Here is a 25,386-nt window from a genome sequence, read left to right as displayed (position 1 = left end):
ATAAGTCTCCCCGACCCTGAGTGCACAGCCGGCACCTCCCCACACCTCTTGAACCACTCAGCCTGTCCTGCACACCTGGGTTTGGTGTCACAGGCAAGTTGTGCCGGGCTGGGATTCTGGGCCCCAACCTGCTGGGTTTGAAGCTTGTGCAGAGCTTTTGGCCCCACCCTGCTGAGAGCAGATGCGCAGAGATGGGGGTGTCTTGCAGAGCTGTCCTTAGGCCCCATTCTTTTTAGTTCAGTGGTGTGGGGAGCTGGGGAACCATGCAAAACTGGAATTTTCAGACTGTGTCTCCTGGAGAGGCTTTAGTCTGGGAACCAGATAGGCGAGTGCTGGGCTGTGTACTCAGAAAACTATAGAACACTGAAAAGGAAATAGAGGGAGATACAAATAAACAGGAACATATATACCATGTTCATGGACAGGAAGAACTATCATCATTAAAATGTCTATACTGCCCAAACCAATCTATAGATTTAGTGCAATTCCTATTGAAATACCAATGGTTTATTTCACAGATCTAGAACAACTATTCCAAACTTTATATGGAACAAAAAAGACACCTAATAGCCTCAGCAATCTAGAGGAAGAAGAACAAAATTGAAGGTGTCACAATACCTAATATCAAACTATTCTACAAGGCCATTATAATCAAAATAGCCTCCTACTGGCAAAGGATAGGTATATAGATCAATGGAACAGAACAGACATCCCAGAAATCAACCTAAGTTTTTATGGTCAATCAATATTTAACAAAGAAGACAAGAGCATACAATGGAGTAAAGATGGTCTCTTCAATAAATGGTGCTGGGAAAATTGGACGGGTACATGCAAAGAAATAAAACTAGACCACCAACTTACATCATACACAAGAATAAACTCAAGTCATGAAACCATAAAAATCCTAGAAGAAAACATAGGCACTTAAATCTCAGACATCTCTTGATATATCTCCTATGGTAAGAGAAACGAAGAAAAAAATTAAACAAATGGGACTACATCAAACTAAAAAAGCTTCTGCATAGGAAAAACAACCATCAACAAAATGGAAAGGAAACCCACTGTATGGCAGAACATATTTGCTAATGATACATCTGATAAGGGGTTAATTTCCAACATAATTAAAGAACTTATACAACTCAACACAAGGAAGACAAACAGCCCAAATAAAAATTTGGCAAAAGGACCTCAACAGACGCTTCTCCAAGGAAGACACACAGATGAGAAACAGACATATGAAAAAAATGCTCAGTATCATTAATCATAAAAATGCAAATTAAAACCACAATGAGATAATCTTCTCACACCTGTCAGAATGGCTATCATTAATAAAACAGACAAAAAGTGTTGTCAAGGATGTAGAGAAAAGAGAACCTTTGTGCATTATTGGTGGGATTGTAAATTGGTGCAACGATAGGATGTTAATTAAAATTAAAAATAGAACTCAGAAAATTAAAAATAGAACTACCATATGCCCAGAAAACCCCCTTCTGGGTATTTATCTGAAGAAATACAAACCATTAATTTGAAAGTTATGTGCACCCTGTGTTCACGCTAGCATTATTTATAATAGCAAAGTTACGGGAGTAGCCTGTCCATCAATAGATGAATGGGTAAAGAAGATGCCATTCAGATCTACAATGGAATATTATTCAGCCATAAAAAAGAAATCTTGCCACTTGTGACAATATGAATGGACCTAGAGGGTGTTATGCTAAATGAAATAAGTCAGTCTGAGAAAGACAAATAATACCGTATGATTTTACTTATATGTGAATCTAAAAAACACCAACACACAGAAAAGAAACAAACTCATAGAGAACAAATTGATGGTTGCCAGATGAGAGGAGAATTGGGGGGAAGGGTAAAAAAGATGAAGAGATTAAGAATTACAAATTGCCAGTTGTAAAACTAGTCACAGGGATGTAAAATACAGCATAGGAAATATAGTCAATAACTGTATAATAACTATGTATGATGTCAGATGGATACTAGATTTGTGGAGATCACATCATAAAGTACATAAATGTCTAATCACTGTGTTGCACACCTGAAACTCATATAATACTGCAGGTCAAGTGTAACTGAAAAATAAATTTTATAAAATGAACCTTGACCATCTTGCATCACACACAACTATTAATTTAAAATATATCATAGATCTAAATATAACAAGCATAATATTCCTAGAAGAAACAGAAGAAAATCTATGCACCTTACTATCTACACAGATTTATTAGGACAAAGAAGTGCAAAGTATAAAAGAAAACTGATAAAATGGACTTCATACAAAATTTCAAACTTCTGCTCTTTAACAGACTTAAGTAAATAAAAAGACAAGCCAATGACTGGAAGTAAATATTAAAAAAATACACGTAGGAACATCTAAAGTAATCAAAAGAATTCTTACAACTTAATATCAAGACCTCTAATAAAATATGAGTAACTTATCTGTATACTTTATAAAGGAAGATATATTAGTGATCAGACATACGATACAGAACGGAAAGCTGCTCAACATCATTAGTCATGAAAGAAATGCAAACTAAACGTACAACGTGATACCTATTAACAATGCCATGGGCTGGGAAAGATGGAGAGCAACTGGAACTCGCATACAATGCAAATGGCAGTGTGAAGCGGAACAAACAATTTGGAAAGCAGTTTGTGAGTCTCTTACAAAGTTGAGAACAATTACCATGAGGGCCATCAATTCCGCTCCTAGTTATTTATCCAAGAAAAATAAAAACTTATGTGCACACAAGGGCTTACATGCTATGTTCACAGCAATTTTATTCATAATGGCCCAAAATAGAAAGAACCTGTTATAAACTGAATCGGGTCCCCTCAAAAGTCATATGCTGAAGGCTAACCCCAAATGTGACTGTATTTAGAGATAGGGCCTTAAAGGAGGCAATTAGGGTTAAATGAGGTCATAAGGAGGGGGTCCTAATCCAATATAACTGGTGTCCTTACGAGAAGAGCGAGAGACAGCAGGGATGCACACACACAGAGGGATGTGTGAGGACACAGAGGTAAGGCATCCATCTGCAGACCAACTTGAGAGGTCTCGGAAGAAACCCAACCTGTGGCACTTTGGTCTTGGACTTCCAGCCCCCTGAACTGTGAGAAAATAAGTCTCTGTTGTTTAAGCCCTCCAATCTGTGGTATTTTGTTATGGCAGCTCTACACAAACTAACCGTCCATCAACAGGTGAGTAAACAAATTGTGATATAGGTAGGCAGTGGAATATGACGACAATATGAACTAATGAAAATCAGGACACAATGAGTACCAATTGTGTGATTCCATTCACATGAAAATAATAGGGAAAGCAAATCTAATCCAGAATGACAGAAAGCAAACCGGTAGTTGCCTAGGAATTGGGATGGATTGACTGCAAAAGGGCTTGAGGGAATTAGGGAGGAGATAGAATGTCCTGTAACTTGATTGTAGTGATGATTGCGCAGTGTGTTCATTTGTCACAGCTAATCAGATCACACTCTTAAAATGAGTGTTTTTATTTCATGTAAATTATACTTCAATACAATTAATTAAAAATTAGATACATAGGTACTTCATCAACAATAAATTAGATAGCTATATTAATATATAAAACACAATTCTAAGTAAAATATGTCAGTTATTCAAGTGAGTCCTTACAAATACGGGTTTGCTTTCTGTCATTCTGGATTAGATTTGCTTTCCCTAGAATTTTATGGATCACACAGTCGGTACTCATTGTGTCTTGGCTTCTCTCACTCAGCACAATGATTTTGAAGTCATTCATTAGTTCATATTGTCATAATATTCCACTGTCTAGCTATATCACAATTTGTTTATTCACCTGTTGACAGTTTGTGTAGAGCTGCCATGTTAAATCATGGAATGTGATCAATTTATTATAAAATTTATTTGAGAGTCTAATAAGGGAAAAGTATAGTCAATATATTTTGGGGAACATGAATCCAACCAGATATCAAGACTTAACAAAACTACAGAAGCTCCAAGAGTATACATTGGGAAGGAGATAGACAAATTGACCAATGGAGCAGAATGTATAGGGACATTTTTATGACAAAGTAGATTTATAATTCAGTGAAGTAAGGTTGGCAGAAATCCATCCACAAAAATATAAAATTACCTATTTTAAACTATATACAAAATCAATCTCAAGTAAATTAAAGATCTAAATGTGAAGATCAAAATTTCACATATATTTAGAAAAACTTTTAAATGAAAATGTAAGAAAATAATCTTTCTGGTCTTGGGATAGCAAAAGATTTCCTAAAGAAGACATAAAAGCATAAACCACATGGTAAAGGGTCGACTGATTACAGCAGCACAGGAATTTAAAACTTCTGTTTATATTGCAAGCACAGTGAAAAGACAAGCTACAGATAAAAGGATTATTATTAAGAATACATAGGTCGCCGAAACCGGTTTGGCTCAGTGGATAGAGCCTCGGCCTGCGGACTGAAGGGTCCCAGGTTCGATTCCGGTCAAGGGCATGTACCTGGGTTGCGGGCACATCCCCAGTAGGGGATGTGCAGGAGGCAACTGATCGATGTTCTCTCTCATCGATGTTTCTAACTCTCTATCTCTCTCCCTTCCTCTCTGTAAAAAAATCAATAATAATAATAAAAAAGAATACATAGGTAATCCCTTTAAATGCATATTGAAAAGATAAACAACTCCATAGCAAATAGGAGAGCTTAAGAAAATTTGTTCCAGAAACTTCAGAGAAAATTCATAAAAGAGGAATCCTGAATGGCGAAAAAACATGAAAAGATCTCCAATTTCACTTGTAATCAAGAAAACAAAAAGTATGGGAAAAAATTAAACGTCTGATAATATCAGGTACTGATTAGTATTTGAGAAAATGATAACTGCGTGATTTCTGGTGGAAGAGTTATACTTTAGAGAGCAATCTGATAATACCAAGAAGAGTTAAAATTGTACATATCGTGGATCCAGTTATTCCACTTCCAGGCACAAATCTAGAGAAATATATATTCAAGGAGAAACCAAAAAGGATGTTGTAACATTTTATTATTTAAAAAATGAATTCACTTAAATTTCCATATAAGAATAAATTTTAAAAAGAAAAGATTTATACAATGACTAGAGATGCAACTGTTGAGATATACACTGTATCAAAATTAACAAATTTCAAAATTATAATATTGAGCAAAAAATGCAGGTTGCAAATGGTTACTTATAGTGTATTATCACTTTTAAAAACTTACAGCACAAAAAACAACTTTATGCATCATCTGAGGGTGAGAGATATGTAGAAAATATGAACATGCAAAAGAGTTATACAACCAGGAACCTTATACACACTAACCACTAGGGAGGGAGAAGGGGATAGGATGAGGAGCTGGATCTTGTAATATTTTGCTTCTTGAAATAAAGAAAAATTAGAAGTAAATATGGCAAAATGTGAGCATCCTTAAATATGGGGTTTGGGTGTATAAGCATGTCTTTTATATTACTTGATTTTTGCACTTTTTTGGTACATTTGAAATAGTTCCTAATTTTGAAAAATGCTAAAGATTGCTCTAGTGGTAGGGCAGGTAATCGATTAGAAGAGAACCAGAGTGGATACAAGAACAGTTATCAGGCCACAACTCACAGCATATTTAAATAATTTAAATGTTTACATATTTAATTTATGGAAAGCCAAACTAAACTCTTCAACATGATGCAGGACGTACTACAAGCACACTTTCCCAAACTCACCTGCTCGACCTCTCTACTGAGGGCATCTACCTTTTCTTTTAATCTGTTACCCTCTGCCTCAGCAGTGATAAGTTCTAATTTGAGGGTATTGTTGTCTATCTCTGCTTGCCGGGCCTTATTTTCCCAATTTTCAGCATCTTCATTGGCTTTTTGGAGTTGGTCCATTAGTTGCCGGTTCTCAGATTCCTGAAAAGCAAATCCTAGGTAATACGTTAAAAGATATAAAATGTTCAACATATAATTAAACATTATTTGTCAGGTCATTGATAATTTTCTTGCCACAAGGATCATTTGTAACATAACCTTGAGGAATCCCACCTGCACTCTCGGTTTGGAAAATTGGTCATCCTGTAATTAACAAAAGTGGGTGGGACCAGCATCTGCCCTGGCTCCTGAGTCACACTCACCCATCCAGGCACGTGAAGTTGCTTACTCTCCTCTTTAGGACATGGATGAATATGTTCTTATATTTGCTTTTGTTCAAACAGAATCCTCCACTGCTTCAATTTCCCATGTACCTGCTTACTGACTAGTTGCTGGCCTGGTTTCGGAGCGTCTACCTTGGCCTGACCTTTTGTATCTTTTTAGTCCCTTCTTCCTGACCACTTTTCTGAGTTGTACTGCCTACAGAGCTTCTGACTGATGGCATATAATAAGCATCAACGTCTGGTACTTCTCCTGGCTTGGTGCATTTCCTATTTGATTCTGGCTTTTCATTCAGAACCCCATCCTTAGGTTACTCCATCATGGACTGTGCTATGATCCACTTTTGCTCACTGCTCTAATAACTTGTCTGAAATGGCTCAGAAACTACAAATCAAACCTATGCCAATAAACACTATTCATAACTATACATCCAGGTATATATTGGGCATATAATATGGAACTGCATTTTTAAAACCTTAAAACAGATGGACTAAAGTAGGATCTTATTTCTAGAGGAAAGCAGTCAGCTCCACAGATAATATACTATATTTAGTAATCATTTTGAGGCTATATTTAAAAACATATTTAGTAGTATGGTTTGGCCAACTCATTCTAAAAAATAATTTATAATTTTGGTAATAAATTTAAAAGGCACTAGATCTTTCTCTCCTATCTGTTAATAAACAGGGCACATTTAGAAGCATTGGACTAAATAAAATGACCAAATTGCAATAAACAATGTCTCACACTATAAGGCTTTCAAATCAGATTTAAATCCTCACAATATGATTCAACCATAAGTTTGGTTGAAATTAGATCAATATTACCACCTTGTGGCCTGATGGTACTTTGACTAATTTGAAAGATCTTTGCAGAGTGTTAGATAACAAGTTTACAAGCCAAACTACTGTTCTGACTTTCAAGATTCAAATATACCAAACGTGCCAGTAGGTATCTGATGTGTGTTTTCCATTATTGTAGTAAAAATAACAGTTGTGTACAGACTATGTACTTGAGGGGTACACGGTACAATATACATAAACTAAGTTTACCCTCTTTAACTTTCTGTAGCACTCCCTGTCTATGCCATTCTCTTAAAACTGCCTTACAGCTTTAGGAAATTAGATGCAGATGTACAATCTCCCCAATAACAACTTGGATTCCTCAAAGATAGGAATCAACTTTTATATTAAATTTATTTTGTGACTAGGTAATACAGGTTCAAAGTTTAAGTGGTAAAAAAGAATTGCCATAAAACGTCTTGCCCTCCAACCACCAAGGGCCCCTACCTTGTGGTAACCAAGAGGCCATATTTTACCCTTTTTTGTATCTGTCCAAAGAAGCCAGAGTAGTGTGGGGACCAAGATAGGCAACAGCATGAAGAAAGTGAAACTGCTTGGTATTCTCCAATTCTCTTTCAAGATGTCTTACCCCCAACCCTGTACCCCACAGCTCCCTCTGGTGGTCCCCTGTGCTCCTTACAACACTCCACCACAGCAAAGCCAACTGCCTCCACGGGAACCCTTCCCCTTCTGGACTGAATTATGCATACAGCCTCTCCTAATTGCTCTCTTGCGTGATATTCTTACTCTTCTGATTTATTCTTCCCAACATCTTCAGAATAATCTTAAAGACAGTTCTTCAAATCACTTCTGTGTTTCTGTTGTAACAAAAGCGTCCTGAAAATGGTGTTCAAACAAGTCCTTCTTACCTTTTATCACCCACCTATACATGCCACTCTAGCTACAGGACCTACTATTTCCCCTAACACCTTTGCTGATGTTGTCCCCACTGCCTGGGTGCCATTCTGTTTCCTTTCAGTTTTCATCTCTGGCACCTCTGCACCTAGCACACTGCATGCTGAATGGATGAGTGAATGAAGAATGCACCTGACAATTCTTACTAGGCTATCATCGTGCTTTGTGCTGTCTAGGGCAAGAGGTGCCTGAATCCATCCAATGGTGCTGTGAAATGAAACCCAGTGAAAGAACTCATACTCGCATGCTAAAAGCTAAGAGAAACTTGATGTGTGATGTCTGAAAACACAACTCCAGAATCTAAAAGCCCCAATCCTTAATGGTGACATTTCAGGTAACCTGACAGGGTAGGGAGAAAAGGGGAACTGTCTTACACTAATTCAGCATTAACTATGTTCAAGGTTGCTAAGATGTTCAATCTGCTACACAACATGGAGCCTTTTGTCCAAGTTTGTACTTGGAACTCTACCATTTTCAAATATGAATGAACCAAAGTTGATTCTGGTCCCCTGTCCTTTAAGCAGTTGGGAGGATTCTGGACATTGGTGGTGTTCTAAATATAGAATTAACCCACCACTGACAACACTAAAAGATGCTGTGCATTAAAGGAAGACTTGATTCAGCTCTCCCCATGAGTGTAACTGATTAGTAACTTCAGTGAAAACTCAGCTATCAAGAGAAAGGAGGGGAAATATACATACGTACTTCAGACTTTAATATATTCTTCAGCTTGTTAACCTCCAAATTAGTATCTTGAACCTTCTGTTTTATATCATTAAGTTCATTATGAGTATCATTCAATTGTTTAGACAGGGCCTATGAGAAAATATAGCTAAATTTAACTATGAAATGAATAAACAATTGCTCTGTGTCAAAACCACGAATAAATTTCTAAATATTTATTATAAGTAAAAAGTAATATACCTAATATATAAAACTCATATAAAAATAGTGAGAAAATGTGAGTCCAAACTGTAAATGGGCAAAGGACCCAAATAGATAATTCAAAAAAAGGAAGCACAAGTGGATAATACTTTTAAAAGTTAAAAATTTATTAGTAAATCAGATAAATGCTAATTAAGATAATGAAATACTATTTGCCTATAAATTAGCAAGGATTTAAAGTTATTCTGTTATGGCAAAGAATGGGCATTTCCATGTATCATTGGGGTAAATGTATATTTGAAAAAAGCTAATCTGTGACCTTCTATCCTGTGATGTATCAAGAGACATTTGTAATACTAAAAAAAACTTCATAAGCTTTGATTCAATTTGAAATTAAATCTATGGGGGGGGGGTAGTAGAGGAGGCCGGGGAAAGGTCAATGGGGGAAAAAAAGGAGACATATGTACTACTATTTGCAAAACTTTAAACAATAAAATAAAATTTAAAAAAAGAAATTAAATCTAACAAAATTTAACAAAACAGAATGCTCATTAAGGCATTGTTATTACAACAATATTTACTCACAGTAAGTAATATGTAGCAAATAATAGCATCTACATAATGATATAACTACATAGAATGTTATGCTTCTATGAGAAATGTTGGGGATAATTTTTCATAACAGAGGAAAATGTCCATCTATAGTTGGTGAAAAAAAAATCAGGACAAAACACTAAAAATACCTCATCCCAACTTGTTAAAAATTGTGGTGCTCAAGGTTAAATTTCTTTTTTCTAATCCTCACCTGAGGATATTTTTTCCATTGCTTTTAGATAGAATTGACGGGGAGGGGAGAGGGAGAGAGAAAGATCGATGTGAGAGAGGCACATCGATTGGTTGCCTCCCAAAAACTCCCCTACAGGCTGGATATAGAACCTGCAACCCTATATGTGCTCTTGATTGGGAACTGGAACTGAGACCTTTGCCTGCCTAGCATGGTTCAGTGGTTGAACATTGAACTATGAACCATGAAGTCGTCGTTTGATACCCGGTCAGGGCACATGCTCGAGTTGCAGGCTGTATCCCCAGTGGGGGTGTACAGGAGGCAGCTGATCAATGATTCTCTCTCATCATTGATGTTTCTATTTCTTTTTCTTCTCCCTTCCTCTCTGAAATCAATAAAAACCTATTTAAAAAAACAACAAAAACACACACACACACGACCCTTTGGTGCACAGGTTGACACTCTAAGCACTGAGCCAAACCAGTTAGGGCAGGGTGAAATTTTTTAAGGTTTCTGTTTTCCACATCTTCTGTGATAAGGGTTCTTTTTCTGCCCTCCACAGAGGGAATCCATCTTATACTCTTGGGCCTATGACTCAAATGAAGAAAAAAACTACTCTTGAAAATATGAAAATTGCTATGATACCTACCAATTTTCTTCTGATTATAGAAAAAGTTTATAAAATTTTAACAAAGCAGGTAAATGCTTATAGTGTCCCTACAAAATATTTATCAAGTGATTATGCTGGACTCTCTAAGTGCTTTTTAGGCATATTCTCACTCCCTGTGTTTAAAGATGATAAACTGAGATTCAGAGAAGTTAGTGATATTATCACACAGCCAGGCAGGGGGATTCAAACTCATGTGAGTACTAAACACTCCACTCTACTGCTCCCTCATGTAGAAAACCATGATGTAAAGGGGCATGTGGTTTTATCCCAGCTACATAATTGAAACTTTGTTGCTTTGAGTGGAGCTCAGAGCAAGTGGAAAGCTTGGCTTCCTCCATCATTGGGGCAACCAAACCTCCTGCTTGCTCCAGCTCTGAGGCTGCCGACCGCCATCTTGGTTAGGTTAATTTGCATATAGTCGCTCTGATTGGCTGGTGGGCATGGCTTAAGGCATAGCGAAGGTACGGTCAATTTGCACGTTTGTCTTTTTTTGTGTGTGTAGAACACTAGTTTATTTTTTATTTTTTTTAATTGCTTAAAGTATTACAAAGAGTATTACATATGTCTCCTTTCCCCCTACCCCTTGACATTACCCCGGGCTCCCCTACCCCCCAGTGGCTGTGTCCATTGGTTATGCTTATATGCATGCATACAAGTCCTGTTTGTCTTTTATTAGTGTAGATGAGAAATGTGGATAAAGTATATTGGCATAGAGAAGAAGTAATTATAAAAGAAATTTTCCTGAAAAGAATTAGTGCTAAAGAGAACCAAAAAATGTGGCTAGTTCATACACTCATACTTAGAATAATAGTCCCTGAAGTAAATCTACCATTTCTTAAAAGTTTCTGAAGCTTTTATCTTCATTTGTTGAGTACTTCTAGGGTTGAATATACATCTATTATATTCCCCATTCCCTCTTTCCTTAATATTTAACATTTTATGTCTGAGGGTTTCATTTAGAAATTATGTGGCATATTGTGTAACAGAGGTAAAAAATGGCTGCTTCCAGAGCCTGAGGTTTCTACAAAATGAAAGGAGAACCGCATCTCAGAGGAAATATGTATTTTCTTGGAGAAAAAGAGACTAGGACAAGTATACCTGGTTCTCTTGTTTAGCTTTAGAAAACTGTTCTTGGAGATTGTCATTCTCATGAGCCAAGATATCTCTTTCCCTGGCGATTTGAGCCAGTTCATCATTTGTTTCATCCAATTGCCGGCGCATCCTGGAAATGTCTTGTTCACACATAATTAGCGCTTCAGTGGACTGTCTATTGCACAAATCAAAGAGTACATCAGAAGAGACATTTTACCAAAACAGAGTAACAAATTCTCACATGACAGAAGATGGACAGTTAGCATAAAAACATTTGAAGAAGTTTTAAACACATTTAAATTTATATGAATAAATACTGTAAAATAGTGCATTTGAGTTTCTCTTTGTTGCCAACATTTTACTATGGAAAAAAGATGCTGAATATACATAATAGTCAATGATTAGCTAAGTATTTCAAAACTTCTGCCATTCAAATATAAGAAAGCTTTCATTTGTCCTCTATCTGCCGTGGCTTAGTCTCCTTTGCAGGTTTCTCTTCCTCTGCCCTCTTAAAACCTAAGGGTTCTGAGGGCTCAACTCTTAGTCTCCTGTTTCTTCTTACTCTCTGCCTTCCCTCAGACAAATACTATTCATACCCATGGCTCCCAGCCCCATCTATACCCTGAAGACTCTGAAATCATTACCTCCAGCCTTGGCCTCCTCCTTACACTCCAGACTCTTATATTTAACTGCTATGAGACATATATGCAAGGTCTCAAAGGCTCTTCCAATTCAGAGGAAAGCCATCGCTTTCCACACTTTCTACACATCCAGTACTCATCCCTCAAAACCTGGCATTTTCCTAGATTTTCTTCCTCATAAGTACCTCACCACTGACCACACTCCCCAACCCCAATCTATCATCATTCTTCAACGTGGGTAATCTTTCTAACACAAAATTCTCCTCAAAATTCCTTAATGATTTCTTATTTCCCAAAGGATAAAACCAAGACTCATTTGTCTATAACACAGGCCTCTGTGCTTAGCCTTTCCTCCCTCACACCTCCTCTCTCACTTTGGGTTCCAACACTCACCTACTTGCATTCACGAGGCTCTTGAACATTACCTGTGGTCTTCCGGTTCTCTGCTGTTTTTCCTTCCCTTTCCTTGGCAGATGCCATATCCTCTTTTACTTTCCTACACAGACTTAGGCCTCCTTCCAACATTAGAAAGTTACCACCCTCTATGTAACACTAAGCCCCCGTTTACTATCTTTGTACCTAACATAGTACTTTGCCCCTAATAAATATGTACTCAAATTCTTATTGGACGAGTGGTTTACCTTGATGCCTGTTCCATCTCAGCAATGATATTCTTCATGCCTGAAATGGTCTTTTCCTTGAAAAGTAATATAAGTATGACATAAAAAATTATCTTAAACTGTTATTTCTGTTAAAACTGAATGAACAAAAATCAATTTCCCCCACGCTTTTTCATTTACATTTGGGTTTAAACATTTATGCTCTATTCATCGTTCCTACACTTTAAAACTAAAGCCTAGTATATCAATGTCAAATATTTGTACTAGACAAAAACTATCGATGATACTCATTAGAGTTAAGACTACACTTGGGTGTATGGATATGAGATCAGTGTGTCAAATGCTCTGAGGCTTTTGCAGTCCCCCAGCAACACCAGAGCCCGGTGGTTTGCATTACAGTGTTCTCCACGGAATCAGACTGATTCACTTCCTCACGTCATGTTATGAAACCCAGGAAAGTGAATGATGTGAAACTAAATTTAGTTCTTAAGACTAATAACTTTGATCAAGTATATTATTTATATTAGTCATCAATATAAATAATGGTCATAAATCCATGTAGCTGCTAAAACGGAGTTACTTATAAAAGTCTATTTTTATGTTTAAGTCTGAGTTAAATAAGCATAAGGCCCAGAGCAAAAAGTGAATAAAATAAGCTACTGATATTCTCCGTTTTCAAGGGTGTGGTGAGGGAGATTAATGAGTCAGTCAAGGCTGAAATAGGTGTGCTTATCTTCATGCTATCAATACTATTCCCACACTTCCTCCTTTGAAAATGCTTGTTGATGGGGAACTAACGATACTATTCACTGATACTGTGGCTAACATTAGCCCTGTTCTTTCACTATATAACTAGATTTCACTTTACCCTTTGAAGTTGGAAATCCTAAATAACCAAGGAAACAAGATGAAAACCTAAACCTATGTTTCCAACCAGTTCTGTTCCTGTTCATCAGGACGGTTTAGTTGTGTGTACATACGCATGTGTATGTGTTATCTCCCTTTACTCATGTGCTCCTCTCCAGGGTAATTTTACTCTGGTTTCCCATTCTGCTCCTGGTAGAATGGTGCAGATGGATATTGGAATATGGTTAACATATCCATTAGCAAAGCAGTTAACCCCCTTTAAGAAGTCAAGCCAATGAAGGAAAAACTCAAAGAGAAAATACCGCTTAAAATAGAATGTTTATACATGCCTTTGAAATATAATTTAATACATTTCTAATTAAATTCTGAAAAACAAATTGAACTTCTAGTATTTTTGAAAGTCATTACTTGGTAAAACTTAAATATAATTTATAAGCCTAAAAAGGACTTTCTTTTATCAATAGAAACTCATCTTGAAAGTATGACTATCTAATACTAAGGACTTTGTAAAGTATCCAGGGCAACAAAATTACTGGGTAGAATCCAGTAATATATCCTACCAGCCCTATTTTCTCTTCATATTGCACTAATACCAACATTTCAAAAACTGTTGATATTTATGCCATCACTGTCAATTTAACATTTCTGTACAACCTCAATATGTTTGTCCAATTAGAGTCATAGGTTCAAGTTAATTGTTAAAAATTCAATCTGGACAAGACGGTCATAAATCTATATAGAAAAAATAAACTAAAATATTACACACATAATTATGGCTTTTATTAGTAAAAAGTCTTTGAACTTTCTAATGAGTTTTCTAACTTTAACTGGTAGTAAGTAGTAGGACATCTTTTTAAATTACCAATAAGATGAAAAAAGTTCATATTATTCATTATAATATAGACTTTCCATAGGAATTTATTCTGTAATCTCCGTATTAGACTGTAAGTGTACTGCTTTTCACCATATGGTACTTATAAATTGAACTCTAAAATATTACTGTAGAAACTTTCTTCTTTCCATGCCTAATATTGCTTTAAAATGTTTTTTTTTTTCTCCTCAAAGGATGGATGTGTTTATGTTCATGATCTTATACAAGATCATCAACTTATACAAGGTCATGAAATGGATTGGAAAGTCAATATTCCTTGTGAAGGAAAAGATAATGTTGGTACAATTAGCAGAATGGAAGGAATGTGAAATATAGATACAGCTGAGGAAAATCAGATAGATCTGAATAATTTGTTTCTAAGTGTTAAAGAAAAACAAAACATGTTTAACTCTTCAAGTAGTAGTGTTTAAATATGAGAAAAACATTCTACCCCCAAAAGCCATAACATTTTTTAAAACATTAAGGTATAGCTTACAGAGATGAGTCAGTCTTTTAAACAAGTAAACCAATATTTACTATCTTATGCACTTTGAGGGCTTCAGTTAGGTTCATGATTCCCAAAGCTTTTAACTTCAATTCCAGTTTCTCTTAAAACCTAAAAATCCAAGAGCCTATGAATATTTCAACCACATGTGCCAAAGACATGTGGATCATCTTCCTCTCTGAGCCTGCTCTGTTTCCCGTGCTTCCTACTTTATGCGTGGCAACTGTTCACATGGTTCCTCAGTCAGAAAGCACGTCTTGTCAATCTTACTCCCTTCGTAGACCTATTTCTCTCATGGATACTGCCACTCGCCTACCACAGTTCTTAACACTTTACTCCTAACTAGTGTCCTTGTCACCATTCTCACTTTCCTATAATCCATCTTTTACATGGATTAACAAGGGCTGGAATATTTTTAAAAATAAAGATGTAACTGTAAAATTTTGTTTATATTATTTCATTGATTCACTATATCAATGATATTCTAAACTCAATATTACATACATTTTTAAATTTGTTGCTTACCTATCCCTACCCCATACTTACCTCTTTGCAATCTATGCTCTGGACATTATAAACTATCAAGAAACCCTGTGACATTCTCTGATGAAAGCCACTGGGCTCTCGTAAGTTGCCCCACCTGTCTGGATTCCCCTTTCTCTAAAAGGTATTCTGCCTGGAGCAGCATTAAACAGATTGTCAAACTACAGCAGGAAGGCTGGGGAGGGTTGGGGGAAGGAGGGGTAAGAGATCAATCAAAGGACTTGTATGTATGCATATAAGCATAACCAATGAACATAAGACACTTGGGGGGGACGGTAGGGGAGGCTGGGGTAAGGTCAAGGGGAAAAAAAAAGGAGACAAATATACTACTCTTTGTAATATTTTAAGCAATAAAAAACAAAGGGAAAAAAAACAAAACGGTATTCTGCCTGTCTGAACACCCTTCCTCTCACTGTAGCCTTTCTCTAAGTCTTTTCCTGGCTAATTTCTAGTCAATTTTCAGGGCAGTCCAGGCATTATCATCTTCTCGAAAGCTTTCTAGATCTTCTCCTCTCCTAATCTAACCCATAGGTTAAATCAACTGTGCTTCTGCCAGACTCGAACTGCACATTGTGCATACACTCAGCACATTCTATAATAAAAGTACCTTTATTTATCTTTCTCCCAATTATGCTACAGGCTTCGGAAGGCATGTCCACTCCTCCTCAATTTCTAACATAATATACCTGGTACATGTCAATAAATGCTTGTTTTATGGTGGATAGATGAAGGAATTAGTTCCCTTAGAGAGGGGCAAGGCCTAATTCCAATGATGCTGCTTTGCTTATGACATCTGTGGAAAACAGTTTTGGAATTGCCTTCAGAACCACTTTATAAGCAAGAAAAGGGTATGAATATTTCCCTGCCTTTTTGGCAACAGCTTTTATGTTGTCTGAACAACAAAACCTGAGGAATGGAGATTATCATCCAGCTTTATTTACCAACTCCATATGACAGGGAGGGGGACCTTTTTCCTGCCAAGGGTCATTTGGATATTTATAATATCATTTGCTTAATATAATTCACTGATTTTATGTTGCTATAAAGAAGGTCCTGTGTTTGTTGAATTTTGAGTCTGCCTGCAGTTGTGTTGGCAGGGCCAGATCAAATGATGTTGCACGTCTTATATCGCCTACAGGCTGGAGGTTCCTCACCCCTGCCATATGGTCTAGTCTCAATGACTAAAGACAATGTAAAAACCTGCATCTAGTTCTGAACACAATTACAAAGGCAGTTTTAGTGGAATAAACATATTGCCTCCCACAGTGGCTCCCTGGAGGTATAAGTTTTGGTGTGCTTTTAAAAAGAAATCAATCTCACTGCTTTCTTTTTAATTTGAATATTTGATATTTGAATTAGTTCTTGTCAGTAAATGTTAACAACAAATTGGTGAGAGAAAGAACACATTTTTTAAGACTATTCTGAAATATTTCAAAATCACATTTTAAAGTTTCAGCTCTCTAGAAAAATTTTGAGAGAACCTATTATTTTATTCAGATTCCAGTGCAAACACTTCTTTTAAACCACAGTTCTCAGAACATACTTTCATGGCCAAACTCTCTCCAAGGGATGCAATGTTCTCAGACTTTTTATCCAAGCATACTTGTAGGCATTCCTTTTCTTTAGCTAGGTCGTTGAGGGTTGCACCAAGAATGCTGATTTCTTCTCGCTGGGCAATACTCTGCCTTGTAAAATTATCTAAATATGTAATCATAAAGGCATTTTTAATCAAGATAATTTTTCAGTTCAAGTGGACTGAAATACTTTTCAAAGTAAGTTCTCCTATATTATATTCAGTTCTTAAAAATAAGTATAGTATACCAAATAAAAACATGGCTTTTGTTGTTAGTGATTAAAATCCAAGATGAATCTTGAAATTCTAAATGATTCACAAATGTAAAAGCACAATTAACACATTTGAATAAGAATAGCAAAAGAAAGATCCAAATTACAAGTTCTCAAAGTAGATTTACATGCCTGGTGGGGTGGGGGGCAGACTGTAGGTGGATGAAGTTGGGTGGAATACTGAAACCAGCATTCCCCCCCAATATCCCCCCTCTCTCTGAACTAGAATCATTGTTGTATATAAGTTGGTAACAGATCCTAATAAAATATTCAATTAAGTCATGTTCAGAGTCAAATGTCTTCTGCTCTGATCGCTCTAAATTCTTCCTAAAAATTCCTGGAAAAAAAATCATCCCAGGATGTCTGATTTGATTGTGGAAACACTGACAAGCCAATGTCAATGCTGAACACCTAAATGACAGCTATGCAATTGGTTCTCAAACTGTGGTTTCCCACCAGCACTATCAGCATCACTTGGGAACCCCAGCCCTACTGAATTAGAAATTCTGACTGGGCAGAGAAATTATGTCTTAACAAGCACTCTCCCATGTGATCTAGTGCACAACAGCTTGAGAACCACGTGAGCAAACTGGAAAAGACAGAAGAGCCCTGGCCATCTGCTACTCCAGGAGCTGACCCCAGTGGTCTGCATTAGCCCTCCAGGGGGTTCTGACCACACCCAAGTCTGAGAACCTCTGGTCTAGAGCCCTACTAGGGAAGCTCTGCTAGGCTGGACCTCTAGGTTACTCCCTGCCAACAACCATCCAGGGCAGCATAAGAGAGGCACTATCCCATGCCAAGAGGATGATCTAAAGTACCTGAGAATAGATAATTCCCTTTTCCCAGCTACTATCTTTCAGGCAAACACATGTTTTGGGTGTTCTAATATATGAGTCTATTCCCATTGGCATACAATAAAGAAATGAAAGCTCTGAAACAGCTCTAGGAGTTCCTACTTTAAAAATAATCCTCCACCTCACATCCCACTCAAGCTACCACTCCATTTTTCTGCTACACTTGGTAGCCAAACTTCTTAACAGACTTCTATTCTCTCCTGTCTCTACTCTCACTGCCCAGTCTTCCTCAACCTATCCCATCTTCCACATCCAACACTCTATCCAAACTTTGTCAGTGTTCCCCAAACCTTCAAAGTACCAAATCCAATCACCATTTCTTCATCCCCATCTTACTTAGCTTCTCAAATTATCTGATAATTAACACTACCATCCTTTTTAAAACATTTGCTCTCTTGTCTCCCCCAAAACACTCACTTATGGGTATTCTTCCTAATTCTTTGGCTTCTTCTTACTTAGTCCGGGACTCTCTTCTCATTCTCTATATTTTCTCTAGATGATTTCATGGTTTTAATATCATTTATTTGCTGATGTGTCCCAAATGTATATTTTTAGCTTAGGTTTCACTTCTGAGATAAAAACTTATGTATTAACTGCTTACCTTACATTTTTACTTGGATTTAAAATATCCAAAAATGAGTTATTTAATATTTGCATTTTAAATGTATATTTTAATACTTCCCATCTCAATAAAAAGCACCTCCACTCATCTAATTGTTTATGTCAGACAGTTTTGAACTACTGTTAAAAATATTCCCTCTGCTCGGCTGGTGTGGCTCAGTGGTTGAGCGTCCACCTATGAACCAGGAGGTTGCAGTTCGATTCCTGGTTAGGGCACATGCCCGGGTTGCGGGCTCAATCCTCAGTGGGGGTACAGGAGGTAGCCAGTCCATGATTCTCTCTTATCATTTATGTTTCTTTCTCCCTCTCCCTTCCTCTTTGAAATCAATAAAAATATAAACAATATATACATATATTCCCGCTATTTTAAAATGGGTTCTTTTATAGTCATAATCAAAATTTTACTTTACACTTATAAAAATATTAAATTATGACCATATTTTCATAGAGATAAATGTTAAGAAACATAAATAGCAGACTATAAAAACAATTTTCTCTATGAACCCAACTAATATCATAGATATAGCCAAATATATGTAAACTTCCAACCAAAAGTAATATAAATGCATACTATGTTTCATTAAAACTGCTATGAACAAGACACATTTTTACACAGAAACTTGTAAATTTAAAAGTGACCATCATAAATTAGAAAGTGTTGCTACTTTGTTTCCATGATCAGAATCATAAACTTTTAATTGACAGGCCTATCTCCAAGTTTATCTTGTTATAACTGAGAGAAGAAAGCTTTTTTCTAGTAGACGTAAAGAAAAAGTAATAACAGGAAAAAATAACTCACCAATTTTTTCATCCAAGCACATAATTTTCTCCTGAGTAAGCTGAAGCTCATATTTTTTCTTAGCAAGGTGTCGCTGAGTATCAGAAAGGTCTTTTTCTGTATTTTCATATAAAACTCTGTAAACATTTTAATAATAAAACTAATTCTGAAATTTTTATGTTTTATTAAGCTCTTAGTGTATTTAAATCTAAAAACTTTTAGGGACAATAATAAACATTTTTCTTTTTAGTCTCTTCCTAAAGCCACATTATAGAAAGTTTAAAGAATAAAGGGTAGCCCTAACCAGTTTGGCTCAGCAGATAGGGTGTGGGCCTGCGGACTCAGGGGTCCCGGGTTTGATTCCGCTCAAGGGCATTTACCTTGGTTGCGGGCACATCCCCAGTTGGGGGTGTGCAGGAGGCAGCTGATCGATGTTTCTTTCTCATTGATGTTTCTAACTCTCTATCCCTCTCCCCTCCTGTCTGTAAAAAATCAATAAAATATATTAAAAAAAGAAGAAGAAAGGGTAAAAAGGGACCCTCAATCCACCACTCCAACCTAAGCTACTATTAGCATTTTGGTGTTCATTATTCAGTGTTGCTGCTTTTTCATATTTTTCATATTCAGTGTTATGCATATTTAAAGTTACCATACTATAAAGTCAAAATTGAATCTGATTTTTTCACCTACACTTAATCTTTAATAATTTTCAGTCTATAACACAGTCCTCCAAATCATTTTCTGCCTGAAAAATATATATGAGCAATAGCTATTTATTTTTAAGTAAATATAAACATTTAGTTCAGTATTCTATTATTAGACATCTAGGTTTATTTCCGTTTTCTCTATTACTAATAAATCTATAATGAACAGCATTTCATTCACTCTACATTTATTAAGTGTCTAGTATGTACCAGGTACTAGGTGCTGAGGAACATAGAGTGAACTTGATGGGCACTGGTCCTGTCCTCATTGAGTTCACAGTCTATAAAAAAGTAACAGACCATAATTTCTGGCATTATGGAAACTAGATAATCTGAAAGTCTTCTAATATAAAGAAGCATCCTACAATATAAAGGAGCATCCTTTTAAATGTATGGCTAACTTGTAAGAAATTGTAAGGGAAGCCCCCTGAAGCCAAATTAGAGCCATAAGACTATGAACTGATGTTATGCTAGATATAATTGGGGTTTGCCTGTCTCAGTAGTCTAGGGTCTTTTTTTAAAAATTTCTTTATTGATTAAGTTATTACATGTGTCCTTAGTCTAGGGCAGTGGTCAGCAAACTGCAGCTCGAGAGCCACATGTGGCTCTTTGGCTCCTTGAGTGTGGCTCTTCCACAAAATACCACATGCAGGCGCATATGTACAGTGCGATTGAAACTTCGTGGCCCATGCGCAAGAATTAGAACTAAGGCCCCCCACATAAAGCCACTGAGGACTATAACAAAAGTGAAAAGGTCTAGACAAAATCAGTTTGTCAACCAACCACTGCTAGGCTCAGGGTAATAATAATTTTTAAAAAATATTTCTTGGGTATTGTTTATCTCAGGACAATAAATCAAAATAAAATCTGGCTCTAGAGTGTGTGTATAAGCTAGAGCACTTGGAAGAAATAAACACAAAACTTCTCTTGAGGGATATACCCTCCATCCAAGCTAAGAACTAAACCCTGGATACAGGCATGTTGAAAATTAACTCACAATTCAAATTTTAAAAACACATTAAGTAATAATCCAAACTTAGTGTGAGTCAAAAGACATACAAACTAAATTAGATCCCCTAGAACTATAGATTGTAGTATTTTCAAAGAAACCTAATAGTTCTATTTTTGTAAATATATTTTTATTGATTTCAGAGAGGAAGGGAGAGGGATGAGAGAGAATCATTGACTGGCTGCCTCCTGCATGTCCCCCACTGGGGCTTGTGCCTGCAACTTGGGCATGTGCCCTGACATGGAATTGAACTATGACCTTCTGGTTCAGAGACTGACCCTCAACCACTAAGCCACGTCAGCTGGGCAAGAATAGTTGTATTTAAATACTCAAAGATAAAGTAATAAAATACATAAGAAAAAAGAACCAGCAGATTTTTAAAAAGAACTAAAGTTCAGAAAAATTAAACTATAATAATTGAAATAAAAAACATTTAAAACATCAACAGACAAGTTTAAGAGCACAACAGACACAGCAGAAGATAAAATCAGTAAGTTGAAAAAACTCTAGTCCATAGAAATAATCTATAATAAAACACAGACAAACAAAAGAGAGAGAAGTTAAAAGACATAAAGAACAGAATGAGGCCCTGACTGGTTTGGCTCAGTGGATAGAGCGTTGGCCTGCGGACTGAGGGGTCCCAGGTTCGATTCCGGTCAAGGGCGGGCACATCCCCAGTAGTGGGTGTGCAGGAGGCAGCTGATTGATGTTTGTCTCTCATCGATGTTTCTAACTCTCTATCCTGCTCCCTTCCTCTCTGTAAAAAATCAATAAAATATATATATTAAAAAAAAATTAAGAACAGAATGAGAAGGTTCAATCACCTAATCAAAATTCAAGAGAGGATAAACACAATATTCCAAAAAATAATCTCTCTCTATATAAAAGCCAAGCAACAGGAATGACTGGTTGCTATGATGTGCACTGCGGCCCCAACTGCCCACAGCCCCCCCTCCTGGCCAACCCCACCCCCAGTCAGCCCCCCTGGACGGCCCCGTTGCCAATCAGACCTCCAATCCCAATCGGGGATGGGGCCGGCAGGCCGACTGCCTGCAGCCCCTCCCCCTGGGGGCCCCACCCTTGAGCAGCCCCCGCCTCCCCCAATTGGGGGCAGGGGCCGCCTGGCCAACCTCCCGAGTCCCCTCCCCCTTGCCAGCCTGGCTGGATGGGCCCCCATTGGGGGCAGGCCAGCTGAACCCCACCCATGCATGAATTCATGCACTGGGTCTCTAGTAGCTAATCCTATATAATAAAGATCTAATATGCAAATAGTCGTTGCACCCTCACGCCATCATGCCATAATGGTTCAGACTCTCAACACTGGGGAGAGAGGAATGAGGATCAGCCAGGCACAAATGAGCCTGTGGGAGAGGAATGGGGACCAGCAGGCACAAATGAGCTCCTGAGAGAGGAATGGGGACCCGTCAGGCTGTGGCCCGGGAGAGGGACAAGCTGCCCACCCTGTGGTCTGGGGCGCCAGTGCTGTGCCTGTGCTTGTGGCCTGGGAGAGGGACAAGCTACCCGCCCTGCGGTCCCGGGCACCAGCACCTGCAGCTGCGGCCCTGGAGAGGGAAAGGCCACCTGCCCCGCGATCCCAGGCACCTGTGGTGTGGCCCGGGTGAAACCGCCCGCCCACGGTCCCCTGTGGCTGCAGCTGGCCTAGGCGAAGCTGGCCCAGGTCCTGGGTGCCTGTGGCCAGCCAGAGGGAGGGAAGCCTGGGTCCCAGGTGCCTGCTACTGGCCGGAGGAGGAACTCCTGGGTCCTGGGTGTGTGGTGAGGCAGAAGCGGTTAGGGGAAATCAGGCCAGCAGGGGAGCAGTTAGGGGAGATCAGGTAGGCAGGCAGAGGTCGTTAGGGGAAATCAGGAAGGCAGAGGTGGTTAGGGGCGATCAGGCAGGCAAGCAGAGGGGTTAGGGGTGATCAGGCAGGCAGACAGGCAAGCGATTAGGAGCCAGTAATCCTGGATTTCGAGAGGCAGTCAGACATCCCCTGAGGGGTCCTGGATTGGAGAGGGTGCAGTTGGAGAGGGTGCAGGCTGGGCTGAGGGATTTCCCCCTCCCCCTGTGCATGAAGTGCACCAGGCCTCCAGGATAATATATAAAATCTTAGACTAAACAAACATCAAGGAAAAATCTGAACACACTCTGGCTGGTGTGGCTCAGTTGGTTTATTGTCCTGTCCACTGAAAGGTCCCCTGTTCTATTCCCAGTCAGGTCACATGCCCAAGTTGTGGGTTTGATCACTGGACAGGGTGTGTGTGGGAGGCCACCAATAGATATTTTTCTCTCACAACTATGTTTCTCTCTCTCCCCCTCTCCCTTTATCTCTCTTTCTAAAAGCATTAAAAAAAATCTGAACACTAACATTAAGGGAACTTAAGTCCTGGGTAGAACAAATTATAAATCTGTGTCTATTATGACAATTATAGTGGGGGAGGGTAGAAAGATTTAAAGGAAGGAAATATTTTTACACACAAACTAATAAAAGTGATACCTTGGTGGGAATGCAGACTCGTGCAGCCACTGTGGAAAACAGTATGGAGTTTCCTCAAAAAACTAAAAATGGAACTCCCATTTGACCCAGTGATCCCACTTCTAGGAATATATCTCAAGAAACCAGAAACACCAATCAGAAAGGATATATGCACCCCTATGTTCATAGCAGCACAATTCACCATAGCCAAGATTTGGAAACAGCCTAAGTGCCCATCAGCAGATGAGTGGATTAAAAAACTGTGGTACATCTACACGATGGAATACTACACTGCGGTAAAAAAGAAGGAACTCTTGCCTTTTGCAACAGCATGGATGGAACTGGAGAGCATTATGCTAAGTGAAATTAGCCAGTCAGAGAAAGATAAATACCACATGATCTCACTCATTTGTGGAATATAGAGAACTACATAGACTGATGAACAGGGACAGATCCAAAGACAGAAAAACAGCGATCAGACTATCAATCCCCAGAGGGAAAGTAGGGGAGGGTGGGGGTAAGGGGAAGAGATCAACCAAAGGACTTGTATGCATGCATATAAGCCAAACCAATGGACATGGACAACGGGGGGATGAGAACATGAGTGTGTGTGTGTGTGTGTGTGGGGGGGGGGGTAATAGGGGGGATGAGGACACATTTGTAATACCTTAACCAATAAAGAAATTTTTTTTAAAAAGTGATACCTTGGGAAAACATGTGTTCACAGGAAAAAATTATAAGACATTTGAGAAGTCCAGCCACTTAAAAAAAGCAAAAACAAAAAAACCAACTCACCAATTACAGAATCCAACTGTAGCAGATATATTCAAATAAATAAATAAATAAATAAATAATATTAAATTAGACCAGTAAATATATTAAAAGGAGAAGATATAAAAAAGAACCAAGGGAAAAAACATATAACAAATATGAGAAATCTAGTAGTTGAAATTAAAAAAAAAATACATGATGTAAATAGCTAAATATATAAAATACTGCTGAGAGTAATTTTTGAAGACCTAAATAAATGGGGAGATATTATGTGGACTAAAAGGCTCTATATATTCACCAACAATTTTTCCAAAACTGACATATAGATTCAACTTAATCAAAATCCCAACAACATTTTGTAGATAAATGATTCTAATAAAGATGATTCCAAAATTTATATGGAAATGTGCAGTACCTACAAGCAGCTCAAACAACTTTAAAATGGAATAAAGTTCGAGGACATAATATCTGATTTCAAGACTTCTTATGAAGCTTCAATTATCAAGGCAAAGTGATACTAACATAAACATGGAAAAATATATCAATGGAATAGAACAGCTCAGAAACAGATTCACACATATATGGTCAATTAAATTTTCAGGTACCAAGGCAATTCAATGGGTTAATGGGATAATCTTAACAAATAAGAAGCAATGGCTATCCTATATAACTAGAGGCCCGGTGCACGAAATTCGTGCACTGGGGGGGCGGGGGGGAGGGTTGTGTCCCTTAGCCCAGCCTGCACCCTCTCCAATCTCCAATCTGGGACCCCTTGGGGGATGTCCGACTGCCGGTTTAGACCCAATCCCTGGCCTAAACTGGCAGTCAGACATCCCTCTCACAATCCGGGACTGCTGGCTCCCAACTGCTTGCCTGCCTGCCTGCCTGACTGCCCCTAACCGCTTCTGCCTGCTAGCCTGATCACCC

The 25,386-nt window shown here is 37.9% G+C and overlaps 1 protein-coding gene across 8 annotated transcripts in view; it reads right to left on the bottom strand.

The window, feature by feature from the left end:
- The window catches only part of LOC132213024 (testis-specific gene 10 protein), a 127,704-nt gene that overhangs the window by 44,467 nt on the left and 57,851 nt on the right, over positions 1-25,386 (bottom strand). For 7 of the 8 annotated variants that reach the window (XM_059658998.1, XM_059658999.1, XM_059658995.1 and 4 more), the window contains 6 exons: positions 19,526-19,641; positions 16,950-17,104; positions 12,642-12,697; positions 11,366-11,534; positions 8,634-8,744; positions 5,746-5,931 (listed from right to left, as the gene is read on the bottom strand). In XM_059658998.1, the coding sequence (XP_059514981.1) occupies positions 5,746-5,931; positions 8,634-8,744; positions 11,366-11,534; positions 12,642-12,697; positions 16,950-17,104; positions 19,526-19,641 (793 nt within the window). The remainder of the gene's footprint in view (positions 1-5,745; positions 5,932-8,633; positions 8,745-11,365; positions 11,535-12,641; positions 12,698-16,949; positions 17,105-19,525; positions 19,642-25,386) is intronic. The other variant, XM_059658994.1, reaches the window with a different exon arrangement.

This window comes from Myotis daubentonii, chromosome 12, assembly GCF_963259705.1.
Source record: "Myotis daubentonii chromosome 12, mMyoDau2.1, whole genome shotgun sequence".
NCBI classification, from domain to species: Eukaryota; Metazoa; Chordata; class Mammalia; order Chiroptera; family Vespertilionidae; genus Myotis; species Myotis daubentonii.
Note: the sequence above shows the minus strand (reverse complement) of the source record. Positions and strands in the feature narration are given on the sequence as shown.